The sequence below is a fragment of the Phocoena sinus genome, chromosome 4 (genome assembly GCF_008692025.1).
Source record: "Phocoena sinus isolate mPhoSin1 chromosome 4, mPhoSin1.pri, whole genome shotgun sequence".
NCBI lineage: Eukaryota > Metazoa > Chordata > Mammalia > Artiodactyla > Phocoenidae > Phocoena > Phocoena sinus.
The window spans coordinates 134,496,351-134,513,017 of record NC_045766.1 but is presented as its reverse complement, the minus strand read 5'-3'; the positions used below and the strand labels follow the sequence as shown (position 1 = coordinate 134,513,017).

The following is a 16,667-nucleotide window of genomic DNA, read 5'->3' as shown; positions in this document are numbered from 1 at the left end:
TGAGAGTCCGCCTGCCGATGCAGGGGACACGGGTTCGTGCCCCGGTCCGGGAAGATCCCACATACCGCGGAGTGACTGGGCCCGTGAGCCATGGCCGCTGAGCCTGCGCGTCTGGAGCCTGTTCTCCGCAACGGGAGAGGCCACAACTGCGAGAGGCCCAAGTACCGCAAAAAAAAAAAAAAAAAAAAGTAAAAAAAAAAAATAAATAAATAAACACTGTAAAACACCGAGTATTTCTGTAAGAACGTTGTGTGAACTTCTTAGGAAAAGGGTAAAGTTCCATATTGAGAAAGAGACTTTTCTGGCAATGACGTATGTATAGGAGATCAAAGAATTGAAAAATAAGGGAAAATATACAAGAAAATTATTTCAATTTCTTTTTACTTACTGTTCCTAAAATATTAACATATCTACAAATATGTTCAGCATCTCTAGTATTATTATAAAAGTATAGTAACTTTTATACTTTTAGAAAAGTATAAAAGGAACTTAAACTACAGGCTTATCTACGTACCCTCTTGTCACTTTAAAAATCAAATGCTGAATGTGGTCAGAATCTAACAACATACTAATCTCTCAAAAATAAGTAATTTGGACTTCCCTGGTAGTCAGTGGTTAAGAATCCTCCCACCAGTGCAGGGGACACGGGTTCGATCCCTGGTCCAGGAAGATCCCGCATGCCGCGAACCAACTAAGCCCGTGCGCCACAACTACTGAGCCTGCGCTCTAGAGCCCGTGAGCCACAACTACTGAGCCCAACTGCCACAACTACTGAAGCCCGTGCGCCTAGAGCCCGTGGCTCCACAACAAGAGAAGCCATCGCAATGAGAAGCCCGCGCACCGCAATGAAGAGTAGCCCCCACTCGCCACAACTAGAGAAAGCCTGCGCACACCAACAAAGACCCAGTGCAGCCAAAAATTAATTAATTAAATAAACAAATGAAAAATAAATAAATAATTTATCCTTTAAAAGAAGAAACTCCAGCCTGAGATTATGTCGCAGTTTCCCTGTGTATATCCATCACTACTTCTCACCTACTCCCTAACCCAAGGCTTGTGAGAAACACTCAAACCCACCCCACCCAAATGAGGTGACCGGTACAAAGTGTTTAGCCAACTGAGAATTGTTCTGGCTATAATTTCCCTTCATATTTGGCAGAATAAAGATGTTAAAGTATGTTGATGGTGGTTTGAATGGTAATACTCATACCTAAGCCCTAATGTCCACTAATTCCTCAGCAAACTTGGTTTCCTACTCTATAGAGGAACCTGTTTTGTGAAGTTACTTGCTTTTTGTCTTGACGCCAAAAATGGAGTCATATTTGCTTTTTATCTGGTTTGGTTTTTGCTCCTGCTTTCCTCATGTATGAAAAGAGGTTCGGATTTATTCTTGACAATAAATTCAAGCCTTTGTCATTATTTAGCTTCTAACAGAAATGAAGATGGAGAAGGATTTCTTTCCTGTTGGGAGAGAAGTTGCTGGAATTGTGTTAGATGGTAAGTTTACAGATATAAGTATCTGTATTCCTTTTCTAAGGTAAAAGAAATTAAATGGTAGCTAATTGGTTTACTGACACATAAAATTATACACACTTCTTCAAATACAAAAGTTAATTATGCAGAAGTGTTTTCCCTTTTTTTAATTAAAAAAACTAGAACAATATTGGTATTTTATAATTGAAGAGCTTATTACAGTTTAGTAAATATTTAGAGATTATGTATTTAAATCCATGAGTAATCACATTGAATAGAATGACCAGTATTGTCCTTTTTATGGTATTTGCAGACCAGCATAAATTACTTGTGTAAGTTGGCTTTGGGCCAAAATTTATATAATGGTCAGTAACTACATTCACATTAAATTTTTAAAGTATGCCTAAAATGGAGTATTTAAAAGGTAAACAGTTTGCTCATCTGAAATTGGTTCTGGGCAGAAATAACCAGTAACATTTTATGATTGCCTTAAATAAAGAAAAATTTTAGTAAATAATGGTCTTAACATGCAGAACAGTAAGCCTAAGTACTTGAAATAGTTTCTGAATAAACGTAGTGTTCATATTTTCTGCTAGTAGTTCATGATCAGTCAGTTTATGGTTGCTCTTCTTGCATATGTGAGTGGATGAATGAGCATTATCACGTGGGTTAGACTATTTGAATTTCACCTGTAGATTTAGTCTGTAATACATCTGATACTCTTAATGAAATCTTCTAACATAACTAAATCATAATTTTATTTCCTCTCCTTTCTTCTGCTTGGATTGTACGAAAATAAAAATAAGAATTATAATAGCCAGAAGATGATCAATTATTCATTCATTCATTCATTTATTTATTTATTCATCATTTAATGAGCACTTGCAAAGTGCTTGGAATGTGAAGATAAATAAGACAGTCCCTGCCCTCCAAGAGTTCACAATCTAGGGGAGAGGCAGACAAACACATATAGGCAGATTCATTCTGAAAGCTCCAAGGAGAGGTGCCCAACCAGCCAGCAGAAACAGGAAAGGCTTCTTGGAGTAAGTTAACCAGACAGTAAGGGGTGGGCAGGAGGAGAATTCTTCTCCAAGAATCACGCTCAGCAGAGAAGATAGCGTGAGCAAAGACGCAGAAGCAGGTAATAACGTGATGTATGTAAGAATTATGGAGTTTGGTGTTACTAGAGCAAAATTAAGTTCTGGGCATGAGTCATAGGCAAGGTACTTGGCAGAAAAAAACCACTGTGTCAAGAAAATTCTCCTTCAGAGATCACAGAATAAAAGATATTGAACAGAATCTTTTCATGATGATAGGAACACTGATTCCTTCCCCCACAAAACATGAGACAAGAGGGTAGGCAAGGGCCAGACTCATGATGAGCCTCCTATCTCAGATTGGGTTGTAGAGAGAGTATTAGAGTGGCCATAAGAAGGGTGGATTTGAAGCAAACCAGGCTGTAGGCAAGAGGACTGTTTGGGTAGTAGACCAACAGGCAAGAAACGGCATGATGGCGCACTGGTGGCGCAGTGGTTAAGAATCCGCCTGCCAGTGCAGAGGGCACAGGTTCGAGCCCTGGTCCGGGAAGATCCCACATGTCACGGAGCAACTGAGCCACAGCTACTAAGCCCGTGAGCCACAGCTATTGAGCCTGCGCTCTAGAGCCCGCATGCCACAAATACTGAGCCCACATGCCACAAATACTGAAGCCCGCGCGCCTAGAGCCTGTGCTCTGCAACAAGAGAAGCCATTGCAATGAGAAGCCCGCGCACCACAACGAATAGTGGCCCCTGCTCGCCGCAACTAGAGAAAGCCCGCACGCATCAACGAAGACCCAGTGCAGCCAAAAATAAATAATTAATTAAAAACAACCATAACCTAGACAGTGGCGGCAGATGTAGTGAATGTATTCAAGAAATAGTAAAGCCAGCAGAACTTAATAATTGACTGGAACGGGGAAATTAAAAACAGGTAAAAGCAGGAAATGATTTACAAGATTCTGGTTACATTTGAAAGTTCTCAGCTTATAGGTTGTGTTTGAAACTATAGAAGGGTGATGAGTTCATCCAGGGAGAGAGTTGAGATGAAGGAGACACAGCATGGAACCCTTGGCAATGCCACTGTTTGAAGGACAATTAAGAGGAGTATGAAGGAAGCCAAGAAAAAAGGATCAGGGTGATTTCAGGTAGACAAGAATCCTCAGCAGGAGGGAAAAAGAAAAGTACAGAAGCCAAAATTATTGGGGGATAATGGCACAGAAGAGATCCAAAGAAGCAGCAAACTGGGGCCCTTTTGCAGACAGAGCCAGCCTGAGGTGCCGCTTCCAGATTTCAGGCTCTACCTTACTTCACTGCTGCATCTCAGTTTCCTTGTCTGTTAAATAGGAGTAATAATAGATACTTAATGGGTATGCCATGAAGATTAAATGTGATAACACAGTAAAATGCTGGGCACAAGTAGGCCTTCATGGAGGTTTGGGTTTTTTCCTCCCATTTTCTTTTGTAACTATTTGAACAAAAATATTCTAAAGAATTGACTGATGGTATAGGACTTTTCTCTACACACAAAGAGAAAATGTAACTATCACTTCTGTATAGTCCCCAAAATTTCTTGGCACCATTCTGAACTTATTTCCATAATCCCAAATCAAAGTAGTTTATATGTGATTCTAACCAGAATTCCCACTGTGCGTCAGAGATTTTACAACTCAAACAATGACAGATTGGACGAGCCTCAGGAGGGGTGGAACCCAGTGTACCCAATGTCATTATCATAAGAGCTGTGGAGTGGATTATTTTCCTTTATTCCTTCATCCTTAGCTGAACAGAGAGATATCCTGCTCCACGGTGTCAACAACCACATGGCCCAGATATTGGAGAAAATCCAGATTTGAGATGTTCTTTCCTACTGTCCTTACAGACTATCAAAATGTCCTAGAAGTTCTTGACTTTTTCTCTGAGTTAGTGACTTTTTATTAATCCATGGCTTTTAAAATTTATTTTAATCGTTCAGTTATATTTAATAACCTCAAAATAATGATTATTAATTTTCTCCACTCTTTAGTTGGAAGCAAGGTATCATTCTTTCAACCAGGTGATGAAGTAGCTGGTAAGTTATAGGTCCTAGTCCTATTTCAAGTCGTCTGTCTTACTGTTGTTTCTTTTTCTTTTTTTCTATACAATTGCTGATGCTTAGTGTGACCTTTCTTCATATACAAGTACTTACCTAAGTTTTGGAATTTACTCTCAAATATCCATTGATGAAGAGAATTGGGAGTTTGATCACAATAGCAGAACATTTAAAACTTTTCAATATTTGTAGATACGATAGAAAGATGACCATAGTTGTTACTGTCCCTGGCGCAGCCCTTCACTGGCAGGACCCCGGTCTATAGTTAGACTGAAGACTCCAGAGAAAAGAAAAGTCACAGTCCATATGCTTGAAGACTACTGACTGACTTGGCTACATAGAAGCTCTTCTCTCCACATCCGACTTGAATTGTACAGAGCTGCTCCCTTACTACCCTCGTAAAACTAAAAATTTACTGGAGACATTTAATTTATTGGTTTTCTTTTTTAATCCATAGTTAATACCATTTCGCAAAAATATACATTTATACTTGTGTCCTAGACATTCACACAAATATAAAGTATGCATTTAGTAGTAGTCTGAAATTGCCAATTCTCTGTAGAAAATATTCATAGGAAAATATTCATATAGACTTAGAAAATGTATAGCTTTACAGCATGCTTGAAGCTGTTAAGAATAAATTTATAGGAAAGTTTTCATCAGCTTTTAACACAATTGCCTTTGACTTGGGTATTTTCTTTGAGAATTTATTATTTCTATCTTATCTTTATTATCTGCCCAAGAAGTCAGTGACATTGTATTATTCAAGATCCTGGGGCTTCCCTGGTGGCGCAGTGGTTGAGAGTCCGCCTGCCGATGCAGGGTACATGGGTTCGTGCCCCGGTCCGGGAAGATCCCACATGCCGCGGAGCGGCTGGGCCCGTGAGCCGTGGCCGCTGAGCCTGCGCGTCCAGAGCCTGTGCTCTGCAATCGGAGAGGCCACAACAGTGAGAGGCCCACGTACCACAAAAAAAAAAAAAAAAAAGAACAAGATCCTTTTTGTAAGAGACCAAAAATAAAATCAGATTAGCTCAGGGGAAAATGGGATTTTACTGGAAGCATACCTCACTATCCTATAGAACCAAACTCTGGGAAGGGAGCCGTGAATCAGGGACAAGTTTAATGAGGAGCACAGATGCCCCCAGGACTCTGACTTTGTTCTGTACATCAGCCATCGTCTTTATCATCACTCAGAGGTGAGAGAAAAGGAAGAAAAGGAAAGAGGTAGTACAGGTATTATAGTGTTCGTATCAGAAAATAAACTATCTACTTCCCTTCCTTAGTTCTGAAATCTCTCCCTTCTCCACACTAGTACTGGAACCTTCCTCAAAATTCCACTGAGGAAAATTTAGACTAATACTTACTGGCATCTCATTAGGAGTGAATTCATTTTTGGATTGTGCCCCTAAAGTTTCTCGTTTTAACTTTCAGGAATTTTACCGTTGGATTCTGAAGACCCTGGACTTTGTGAAGCTGTTCGAGTACATGAACATTACTTGGGTATGTGGTAGTCTAGTGTTTTGGAACTCACGTAAGCCTTATTTCACAGATGTGTGTGGTTTTTAGTAACAGTATGATTTATTTTCATCTGCTGTGAGTGGACCTAGGAAATAACTATCGGGTGGACATATGACTATTTCTAGCTTATATTTTGTATCCATAAAATTCATTTTCAAGCTAAACAGTATTTAGACCTTTAAGTTTCCCTTACACTGCTCATGGTAAGAGGTTTGAAAAGCCATTTCTTGCTTGGCTCTGAAATTATATCACTAATCAGAATTTTTTACTTCTTATTCTTGGTTATTAATTGAAATTTTTAAATGTATAAAATCTAGACAATACATGTAGAGTCTGAGTCAGGAAAGACTCAAAAAAACTTATTCTTGTTTCTGTTGGTAATATCTTTTGACCAGTATTCAGTGTAACTTAAATGTTAATTTAAAAATTTTCTACAGTAATTTACTTCTTAAATATTTAAATTTAAATGAATAAATGTATAAACACAGACACTCTTCATGAAACCATAGTGAAAAGATGCTGCATCTCCTTAGTAATCAGGGGAAAGCAAATTAAAACCATTTAGAGATACCATTATGCATCCATGAGAATGACAGTTATAAAGTTTGACCATCCCAGGTGTTGGCAAGGATGTGGGGCAGTAGAACCTTTTATGCACTGGGAGTGTAAATTAGTACAAATGCATTAGAAAATAACAGCATGATCTAATAAAGGTAATGAAGTATTAACACCTCAGACCTAGTAATTCCACTGGTACTTTCATACACCAGAGAAGCTTGATGTGTACCAGTAGCACATGCACAAGAGTTCATAGTAGCGTGGTTTGTAATTGTGGAATAAAAAGAGAAACAGCCAAATGTTCTTCCTGGGAAAATGGATAACTCAAGATATTTCTAATTAACTCATCAGTGAAAATGAATAAATAACAGTCAAACATATCAAGACAGATGAACCTCACAAACTGTGCTGAGTGAAAAAAGCAAGTTGCAGAAGGATACGAACAGTGTGATACCATTTCATTTCTATGAAGTTCAAAAACATACAAAGTTTAATTAAGCATGTGTTATTTAAGGATGTAAGGAACAGGTAGGGATGAAAAGTCATGTGGAAGTTACCTTTGTGGGCAAGGCAAGAGGATGTGATCAGAGTAGATCCACGGGACTACAGTGGTACTGCCAGTCGGCTATTCCTTATGTTGGGATTCATGTTGTTTTTCATATCTTATCTATAGGTTATTATACAATCTTTTGTGTTCTTGAACTATTTTATTAAAATTTTTCCTAAGTTCTTTCTTGAATGATACAAATGCTAATCAGACCATATGGGCCAATTTGGATTTTGGACTATTAAAAATAGTAAATTTGTACATTTGAGTCTATATAGTAACTTGAACTAGGGTAGGAAATCTTTGGCATTTCATTTTTGAAATTATAAATTGTTAAGTAATTTATATTTAAATTAATGACATTTACTATGTCTAATATTTCCAAGTAATACCATCTTGTTTTATTAAAAATTAATTTTTGGGCTTCCCTGGTGGTGCAGTGGTTGAGAGTCTGCCTGCTGATTCAGGGAACACAGGTTTGTGCCCCAGTCTGGGAAGATCCCACATGCCGCGGAGCGGCTGGGCCCGTGAGCCATGGCCACTGAGCCTGCGCGTCCGGAGTCTGTGCTCCGCAACGGGAGATGCCATAACAGTGAGAGGCCCGCGTACCGCAAAAAAAAAAAAAAATTAATTTTTTATTAAATTTTATTCATTCATTCATTCATTCATTTATTTATTTATTAGATGCGTTGGGTCTTCATTGCTGTGTGCAGGCTTTCTCTAGTTGGGGTGAGAGGAGGCTACTCTTTGTTTCGGTGCACAGGCTTCTCATTGTGGTGGCTTCTCTCGTTGCGGAACACGGGCTCTAGGCACACAGGCTTCAGTAGTTGTGGCGTGCAGGCTCAGTAGTTGTGGCTCGCGGGCTCTAGATCGCAGGCTCAGTAGTTGTGGTGTACGGGCTTAGTTGCTCTGCGGCATGTGGGATCTTCCCGGACCAGGGCTCGAACCCGTGTCCCCTGCATTGGCAGGCGGATTCCTAACCACTGTGCCACCAGGTAAGTCCCTTAAAAATTAACTTTAAAAGACAGTTTTCCAGAAGTCTGAGGCCTGTGCTTATTTATGTATATATTAAGCCTACATATGGAGCCAACTATGTGTCTTCCTTTCAAAGGTAAATCTCATTTCCAAATACCGTGCAGTGAAAGTCTCTGATCCATGACTATTTTGATATAATGCAGTTTGAAAATTGAGGACGGCTGCTGTCTCTTTTATGGGAAGCTCTACTATTTTTAATCCCAGAATTTCCTTGGGCCCTTTTTTTAAAAATATTTATTTATTTATTTATTTTTGGCTGCATCAGGTCTTAGTTGTGGCTTGTGGGATCTTTTGTTGCATTGTGCAGACTCCTCTCTAGTTGTGGCGTGTGGGCTTCTCTCGAGTTGTGGCATGCGGGCTCAGTTGTTGCGGCGTTCGGGCTTAGTTGCCCCACGGCATGTGGGATCTTAGTTCCTCGACCAGGGATTGAACCTGCGTCCCCTGTGTTGGAAGGCAGATTCTTAACCAGTTGGACCACCAGGGAAGTCCCCCTTGGGCCCTTATTGTCCCTGTTCTTTTGAGAACCTTGTAAATATGGAGTCAACTAAAACCTTTAGTTTGGATTCCTAGGCTTGAGTTTTGATAAAGTAAACTAAATTAAATTGTTATAGAAAGTTAACTGTTGAAAAAACAAACCAAGAATAAAAAAGGTGCATTTCCTTAAGCATTGCTGAACACTGGAGGATTATAAGATGGACCAGAAGAAGAACAGCAAACTGGAACATCAAAATTTTCTAGCTATAAAGCTTAATCTAAGACAAGAGAACCACACAAGTGACCTTTTATTTTCCTACAAATCAGGAGGATTATAGTCCCAAAATCCACCAACATATACAGAGAAAGCAAGTCTATTGATAGATATTCCTTGAGAAGGGAAACACAACAAAATGTTTCTTTAAAAGAAGCACTTTAAGAATGACCACTAACACCTGAAACATTGTAAATCAACTATACTTCAAATTAAAAAAAAGAAGAATGACCACTAACTGTGTGACCTTTAGGCAAGACCTGGGCACATTTTACTTTGTCTTTAAACAAGCATGCCAAACTAGATAACCTCTAATCTCTGCTGTAGCTCTAACATTCTATGAAAGAGAAAATAATTTCAGTATGTCCCCTGAAGATTTGCAGGGAGAAATAATTTAGTTCCTGTTATAATTATAATTTAGTTCCTGGAATAATTTAGCTCATGACTCTATTTTAGTTCCTGTTAATTATTTGATGATTTTTTAAAATAAAAGCTCACAACTCAGTCACCTTCTAGTAAGTCAGTTCTTTTACCAAACCAAAGAACCAGGCTCCAAACAACTCCCAAAAGATGTCTTATTAATCTTGTTTCAAAATATTGAGGACAAAGGTAAAAAGTTGAGTAATTCTTCCAGATCTTTTGTGTTTTCAGTTCTCAAGCCATTCTGATTTTATTTTTCATACAAACAGCTCATGCAGCTCAATGGCAAAAAAAAACCCAATCAAAAAATGGGCAGAAGATCTAAATAGACATTTCTCCAAAGAATACATACAGATAGCCAAAAAGCACATGAAAATATGTTCAACAAGGCTAACTATTAGAGAACTACAAATCAAAACTACAATGAGGTATCACCTCACACCAGTCAGAATGGCCATCATCAGAAAGTCTACAAATAATAAATGCTGGAGAGGGTGTGGAGAAAAGGGAATCCTCCTACACTGTTGGTGGGAATGTAAATTGGTACAACCAGTATGGAGAACAATATGGAGGTTCCTTAAAAACTAAAAATAGAAATACCATATGCTCTAGCAATCCCACTCCTGGGCATAATCTGGAGAAAACCATAATTCAAAAAGATACATGCACCCCAATGTTCATTGAAGCACTATTTACAATAGCCATGACATGGAAGCAACCTAAATGTCCATCGACAGAGGAATGGATAAAGAAGATGTGGTACATATACACAGTGGAATATTACTCAGCCATAAAAAAGAAGGAAATAATGCCATTTGCAGCACCATGGATGGACGTAGAGATAATCATACTAAGTGAAGTCAGTCAGACAGAGAAAGACAAATATCATATGATGTGACTTATATGTGGAATCTAAAAAAATGATACAAATTTACAAAACAGAAACAGACTCACAGGCTTAGAAAACAAACTTCTGGTTACCAAAGAGGAAATCTGGTTACCAAAGAGAAAGACAAATATCATATGATGTGACTTATATGTGGAATCTAAAAAAATGATACAAATTTACAAAACAGAAACAGACTCACAGGCTTAGAAAACAAACTTCTGGTTACCAAAGAGGAAATTTGGGGGGGAGATAAACTGGGAGCTTCAGATTAACATATACACACTACTGTTGATACATACAAAGTAGATGATCAACGGAGACCTACTGTATGGCACAAAGAACTCTACTCAGTATTCTTTGGTGACCTATATGGGAAAAGAATATGAAAAGGAATGGCTATGTATATGTATAACTGGATCACTTTGCTGTACACCTGAAACAAGCACGATGTTGTGAGTGAACTATACTCCAATATAAAATAAAAGTTAAATTTTTAAAAAATTGGCACACATTTTCAGCATTATTCCTTTGGACCTGAGGTAGAAAGAATTGAAACTGTAATTCTTGGGCTCTGACATACTGTTATTATTGATCCATACATGGCTCTCTTCTTTTTATTTTCTTAGTTTTTATGACATAATAAACACTTGTGTACCACCTAACACAAAAGCAAGGATCTCAACGTTAAACCATGTCCAACCATGTAATTTTAAAGCCTCTGCAATCTTAGATGTAGTTTTATTACTGTTAGAATTTTTTAAGCACTGAATTTTTTATTTCCTAATGAAAGTATAGGTAGTCCCAATTCTTATGATGAAAGATGTTCCCAAAAAATTCCATATAAATAAATTTTACATAGATTGAACATGCACTGTTAGAGTAGATGGGCTTTAAAGTCAGACATTGAAACTTGTGGCCTCAGACAAATTAATTACCCTGAACCCCACTTCATAATCAGTAAAAGTGGGAAAATAGCTATCTTGAGTTTGGTAAGGAATAAAGTACTGTGTGAGATATCCCCTGTTTTACTCTTTTAATGCCTTGCTTGTCTGAACATTTTCATCATGTGCTTGGATGCTTTGCTTCCCCACTAGATGGCACTAATTAGTTGGTAAATTCAATGCTGACTGGCCATGCTAACCCATCTGAATCTGTTGACATAAGAGGAAAAATAGTCCTGGTAAAGACTACGGAAAGTGTTATAAACTTGATTGTAGGTAAAATGAGAAAGTATTGCCTATACTGTGAAAAAAATCACATTCAGTGTACAACATAAAAACAAAAATTAAATAAACATATTAAAGAGCAGCTTAATGGTCAGAAAACATAAAGCTAATATGGCTTAAATTACAGTATATTAGGAGTTTGCATTTTGTTCCAAGTGCAATAGAAAGCCATTGATTAATTATAAACACAGAAGTGTTAGGATGTCATTTATGTTTTTAAAAGATCATTCTGACACTTGTTTTTCAAAAACACCACTAAAGAGATTGAAAAGAGAAGCCATAAAGTTGAAAATAATTATAACACATAAACAAGCAAATGACTCATCTAGAATATATTAAGAATTTTTACAAATCAATAAGAAAAAGTCAACAACAATAGAAAAATTGATAGAACACTTGAACAGTCACTTCACAAAGGGAATTCCATATGGCCAACAAACACAGAAAGGTACTCAACTTCATTAGTAGTCAGGGGAAAGCAAATTATCAATAAGATCACATGTAAGAAACCATTACACATCCATATGATGGGCAAAAATATATAATACCAGGGTTGACAAGGATGTTCACAACAGCAGCTGTGGGAGAGTAAATTCATACAGCCACTTTGGAAATATAAAGTCGAAGGTAATATATCCTGGAGCTGGGATTTCCATTCCTCAGTAAATATCCTGGAGAAAACCTGTGTACCAGTGTAAGAGTAACTTTTTTTTTTTTTGGTACGCGGGCCTCTCACTGTTGTGGCCTCTACTGTTGCAGAGCACAGGCTCCGGACGCGCAGGCTCAGCGGCCATGGCTCACGGGCCCAGCCGCTCCGCGGCATGTGAGATCCTCCCGGACCAGGGCACGAACCCGTGTCCCCTGCATCGGCAGGCGAGCTCGCAACCACTGCGCCACCAGGGAAGCCCCTAAGAGTAACTTTTATACAAGAGCATTCTTAGTTAAGAATGCTTAACTACCAAAAATGGGGAAAAAAACACAAATGTTCCTTGACTGGAGAGTGGATAACCAATCCATTCTATGAAATTTGATGTTGCCAAAGACATCAAAAATGGAAGCACTGGGCTTCCCTGGTGGCGCAGTGGTTGAGAGTCCACCTGCCGATGCAGGGGACACGGGTTCGTGCCCCGGTCCAGGAAGATCCCACATGCCGTGGAGCGGCTGGGCCCGTGAGCCATGGCCGCTGAGCCTGCGCGTCCGGAGCCTGTGCTCCGCAACGGGAGAGGCCACAACAGTGAGAAGCCCGCGTACCGAAAAAACAACAAAAAAAAATGGAAGCACTATACTATAGCCACATGTAACAAGAAAGGATGTGTCTTAAAAAACAATGTTCATCAAAAAAGAAAAAATGTGTATGGTACAATTGCATTTAGATAAATTTCAGAAACAGGGAAAACAAAATTATATTGTTTAGGAATGGATACTTGAGTTATTAAACTATGAAGGTGAATAAGAAAATACATTAGAATGGTGGTGACCTCTGATGTCAATTATATCTCAATTTTTAAAAAAACGTCTCTGGGGCTTCCCTGGTGGCGCAGTGGTTGAGAGTCCGCCTGCCGATGCAGGGGACGCGTGTTCGTGCCCCGGTCCAGGAAGATCCCATATGCCGCGGAGCGGCTGGGCCCGTGAGCCGTGGCCGCTCAGCCTGCGCGTCCGGAGCCTGTGCTCCGCAATGGGAGAGGCCACAACAGTGAGAGGCCCGCGTACCGCAAAAAAACAAAACCAAAAAAACAAACAAAAAAAAAACGTCTCTGGCCGGAGAGGCGAGGCTGTTGGCGTGAGGGCTGTGTCCTCTCTCTCAACCAGGATGGTGGTTACTTCATATTTATTCATCCAGCTGTACTTTATTTCGTGTACTTTTCTGCATACATTTTACTTTAACAATAAAATGTTTAAAAAATACACACACACAGGGCTTCCCTGGTGGCGCAGTGGTTGAGAGTCCGCCTGCCGATGCAGGGGACACGGGTTCGTGCCCCGGTCTGGGAAGATCCCACATGCCGCGGAGCGGCTGGGCCCGTGAGCCATGGCCGCTGAGTCTGCGCGTCCGGAGCCTGTGCTCCGCAATGGGAGAGGCCACAACAGTGAGAGGCCCGCGTACCGCAAAAAAAATAAATAAATAAATAAAATAAAATAAATACACACACACACACACACACACACACACACACACACACACACACACACTCCTATGCTGAAAGTGGAGTATGCATGGGTAAGAATGGAAGCAGAGAAACTGTAATGTGGTGAGAGATACTAGAAGTAGGCTTGGACCAGGGCCATGGTGGGAGCAGAGATGGAGGGAAGCAGATCCAGGAAGCAGATCTAATGGGACTTGCTAACAGATTGTTTCCTCTTTTTCTTTGTGATAGTTCACAAACCAGAAAAAGTTACGTGGACAGAAGCTGCTGGAACCGTTCGGGATGGAGTACGAGCCTATACAGCTCTGCATTATCTTTCTCATCTCTCTCCTGGAAAGTCAGTGCTGATAATGGACGGAGCAAGTGTAGGTGCTAATGGTTTTGTTAAGAAACAGACCAAAATACAAATAAACTTAGGAAATTGAGAAATGGGCCATCCATTTGCTAATATAATTTGTTGCCAGTTAGCTTATTCACTGATACATTTACCAAACTCCCATTTTCTAAAATAAGCAGCTTTTATCAAGGAGATAAAAGTTAGCATTACTGTGTTTAGTTTCTTTTTACTTTGAATCTGCTAGTACTTTAAAAAAAAAAAGACAAGCCACTTTTATTCATGTCTGTTACACAAAGCCTGAAATAGCTCATAGTCTTTGAAGCCAGACCCCAGGACTCCCTGCCAATTTTGTATCATATCCCTCATACTTTACACTTATGTGATTAAGGTGTTACATTTATAGATAGATCACACAAGCTCAAAACTGTGCTAATTTAAACATATTACATACATCTTCAAAATATAGTTCAAGATACTAAAAGAGATTACATAAAATATAATCGAAAAATGTCACAAAACTTGGGCTGATTTTATAGTTTTATTTTCTAACTGGCTGTTGATGAAAATGCTTTTTCCCCTGCTTTTCATTGAAAAAAAGGCATAACTGCCTTCAGCATTGGCTTCATCCTTATGTCCTACATCAGGATAGTAGTGTTTCCCTGAACTTACTCCACAGGTCAGCAAAAGGATGGAACTTTTGAAGTTGAGGTTGCTGGACTTGCATATGTATTGATATTATATAATTAGCTTAGTACATTATGCTGGCAAGGCCCTTAATGGCCCATTTATCTCATTCCAAGGCCGTGTTCTGAATTCGGCCTCTGTCCTTGAAATTGTGTGCTGCTTGCAGTCAGACTGGCTGAGAGCCTGTGGCACACATAGCTTTTCCACCACCCCTCTTGAGGAAGAGTGTGTCAAATGTTTCCACTTCTAAACTTATCCGTATTTTTTTCTTTTTCTATCAGACAACATTTTAAAATATACTGAGGTAGCACTAAACTATTACAGTTTATTAAACGACATATAAAATGAATTAGATACGGCCTCTGCCCTATATCTATAACACCATCGTGTATTTGTTTCCACACAGGCACTTGGAACAATAGCTATTCAGTTAGCACACCATAGAGGAGCCAAAGTGATTTCAACAGCGTGCAGCCTTGAAGACAAGCAGTGTCTTGAAAGATGTAGGCCTTCTATAGGTGGGTAATAGTACTCAACACAGACTTTAAAACATAAAATTTTGAAGAGATATCACCTTAAAAACTGCACTTGTAAAACAAACTGCAGGGCTTTCCTGGTGGCACAGTGGTTGTGAGTCCGCCTGCCGATGCAGGGGACACGGGTTCGTGCCCCGGTCCGGGAAGATCCCACATGCCGCGGAGCAGCTAGGCCTGTGAGCCATGGCCGGTGAGCCTGCGCGTCCAGAGCCTGTGCTCCGCAACGGGAGAGACCACAACAGTGAGAGGCCTGCATACCGAAAAAAAAAAAAAAAAAAACAACCAACAAACTGCCAAATGCATGTCATTTAAAAAATGCACTTAGTATCTGTGCTAAGTCCAAGTTTACATAAGTTATAGTTTAAATTTTAATGATTTGTTTCTTAAACCTACATTTTTCAGTGTTTTTTCTTCTTTGTCTCATTGTTACCAACTCACCCAAGTTTGAATTAGGTGAACTTTGACACGGTTGAGAAACACCTGATGCCTCTTTGGTTTTAGTCAATAAATCAATATATTTTTGCATCACTTTTCATGTTTCTCAACCTCTTTTACCCAGTGATATGCCTCTAAATTTGTCTGTTTCCTGTGATACACTAGGAAGGGAGATGAGCCACTTACACAGAAACCCAGGTCAGATATAGTTTAGGATAAATAGGACATGGTAGAGGTTGGGGAACTCTTGAAAAGATTGAACGTATACGAATAGTGATGAATATGGAAAGGAGAAAGAAAATAGAGATTGAAAAAGAAGAGAAGAAAGAGAGGAATGGAATTTTACAGACTGGAGTTAACTGAATTAATGTTGGAGTTTAACAGATGAAGAGAAAAGAAGATGAGCAGAGTGTTAAGTGAGGGGCAGGCAGGAAGGAAAGTAAGGTTCATTGAGTGTTAATATGGATGATAGTTCCTTAAATCCTCAACAACCCAGTGTCAACTAACTGGGAAACAGCATCTCAGAATTTAGCTTGTCCAAGGATGTACCACTAGATGTACCACTAGGCCTGGAATGGAATTTGAACCCAAGCCTGCCTAATAGTAAAGCCTGTGTTATTTCCATAGTTATGTTATGCTTCTGGCAGAGATAACCAAGAAATGGAAGGAAGGTTAAAACAGGGGCTGGGGCTTCCCTGGTGGCGCAGTGGTTGAGAGTCAGCCTGCCGATGCAGGGGACACGGGTTCGTGCCCCGGTCTGGGAAGATCCCACGTGCCGCGGAGCGGCTGGGCCCGTGAGCCATGGCCGCTGAGCCTGCGCGTCCGGAGCCTGTGCTCCGCAACGGGAGAGGCCACAACAGGGAGAGGCCCGCGTACCGCAAAAAAAAAAAAAAAAAAAAAAACAGGGGCTGGAGAAAGGAGGAAAATAAGAAAAAAAGGAAGAAGAGATTGAAAATGGAAGGGGGTGGGTAGCATGAATAGTATTGTT

General features: G+C 39.7%; 1 protein-coding gene across 1 annotated transcript in view; it reads left to right on the top strand.

Moving 5' to 3' along the window:
• Positions 1 to 16,667, top strand: part of CRYZL1 (crystallin zeta like 1) — a 34,114-nt gene that overhangs the window by 10,734 nt on the left and 6,713 nt on the right. The window contains exons 4-8 of the mRNA XM_032629997.1: positions 1,425 to 1,497; positions 4,537 to 4,581; positions 6,034 to 6,102; positions 13,919 to 14,052; positions 15,115 to 15,226. Coding sequence (XP_032485888.1) covers positions 1,425 to 1,497; positions 4,537 to 4,581; positions 6,034 to 6,102; positions 13,919 to 14,052; positions 15,115 to 15,226 — 433 coding nt within the window. The remainder of the gene's footprint in view (positions 1 to 1,424; positions 1,498 to 4,536; positions 4,582 to 6,033; positions 6,103 to 13,918; positions 14,053 to 15,114; positions 15,227 to 16,667) is intronic.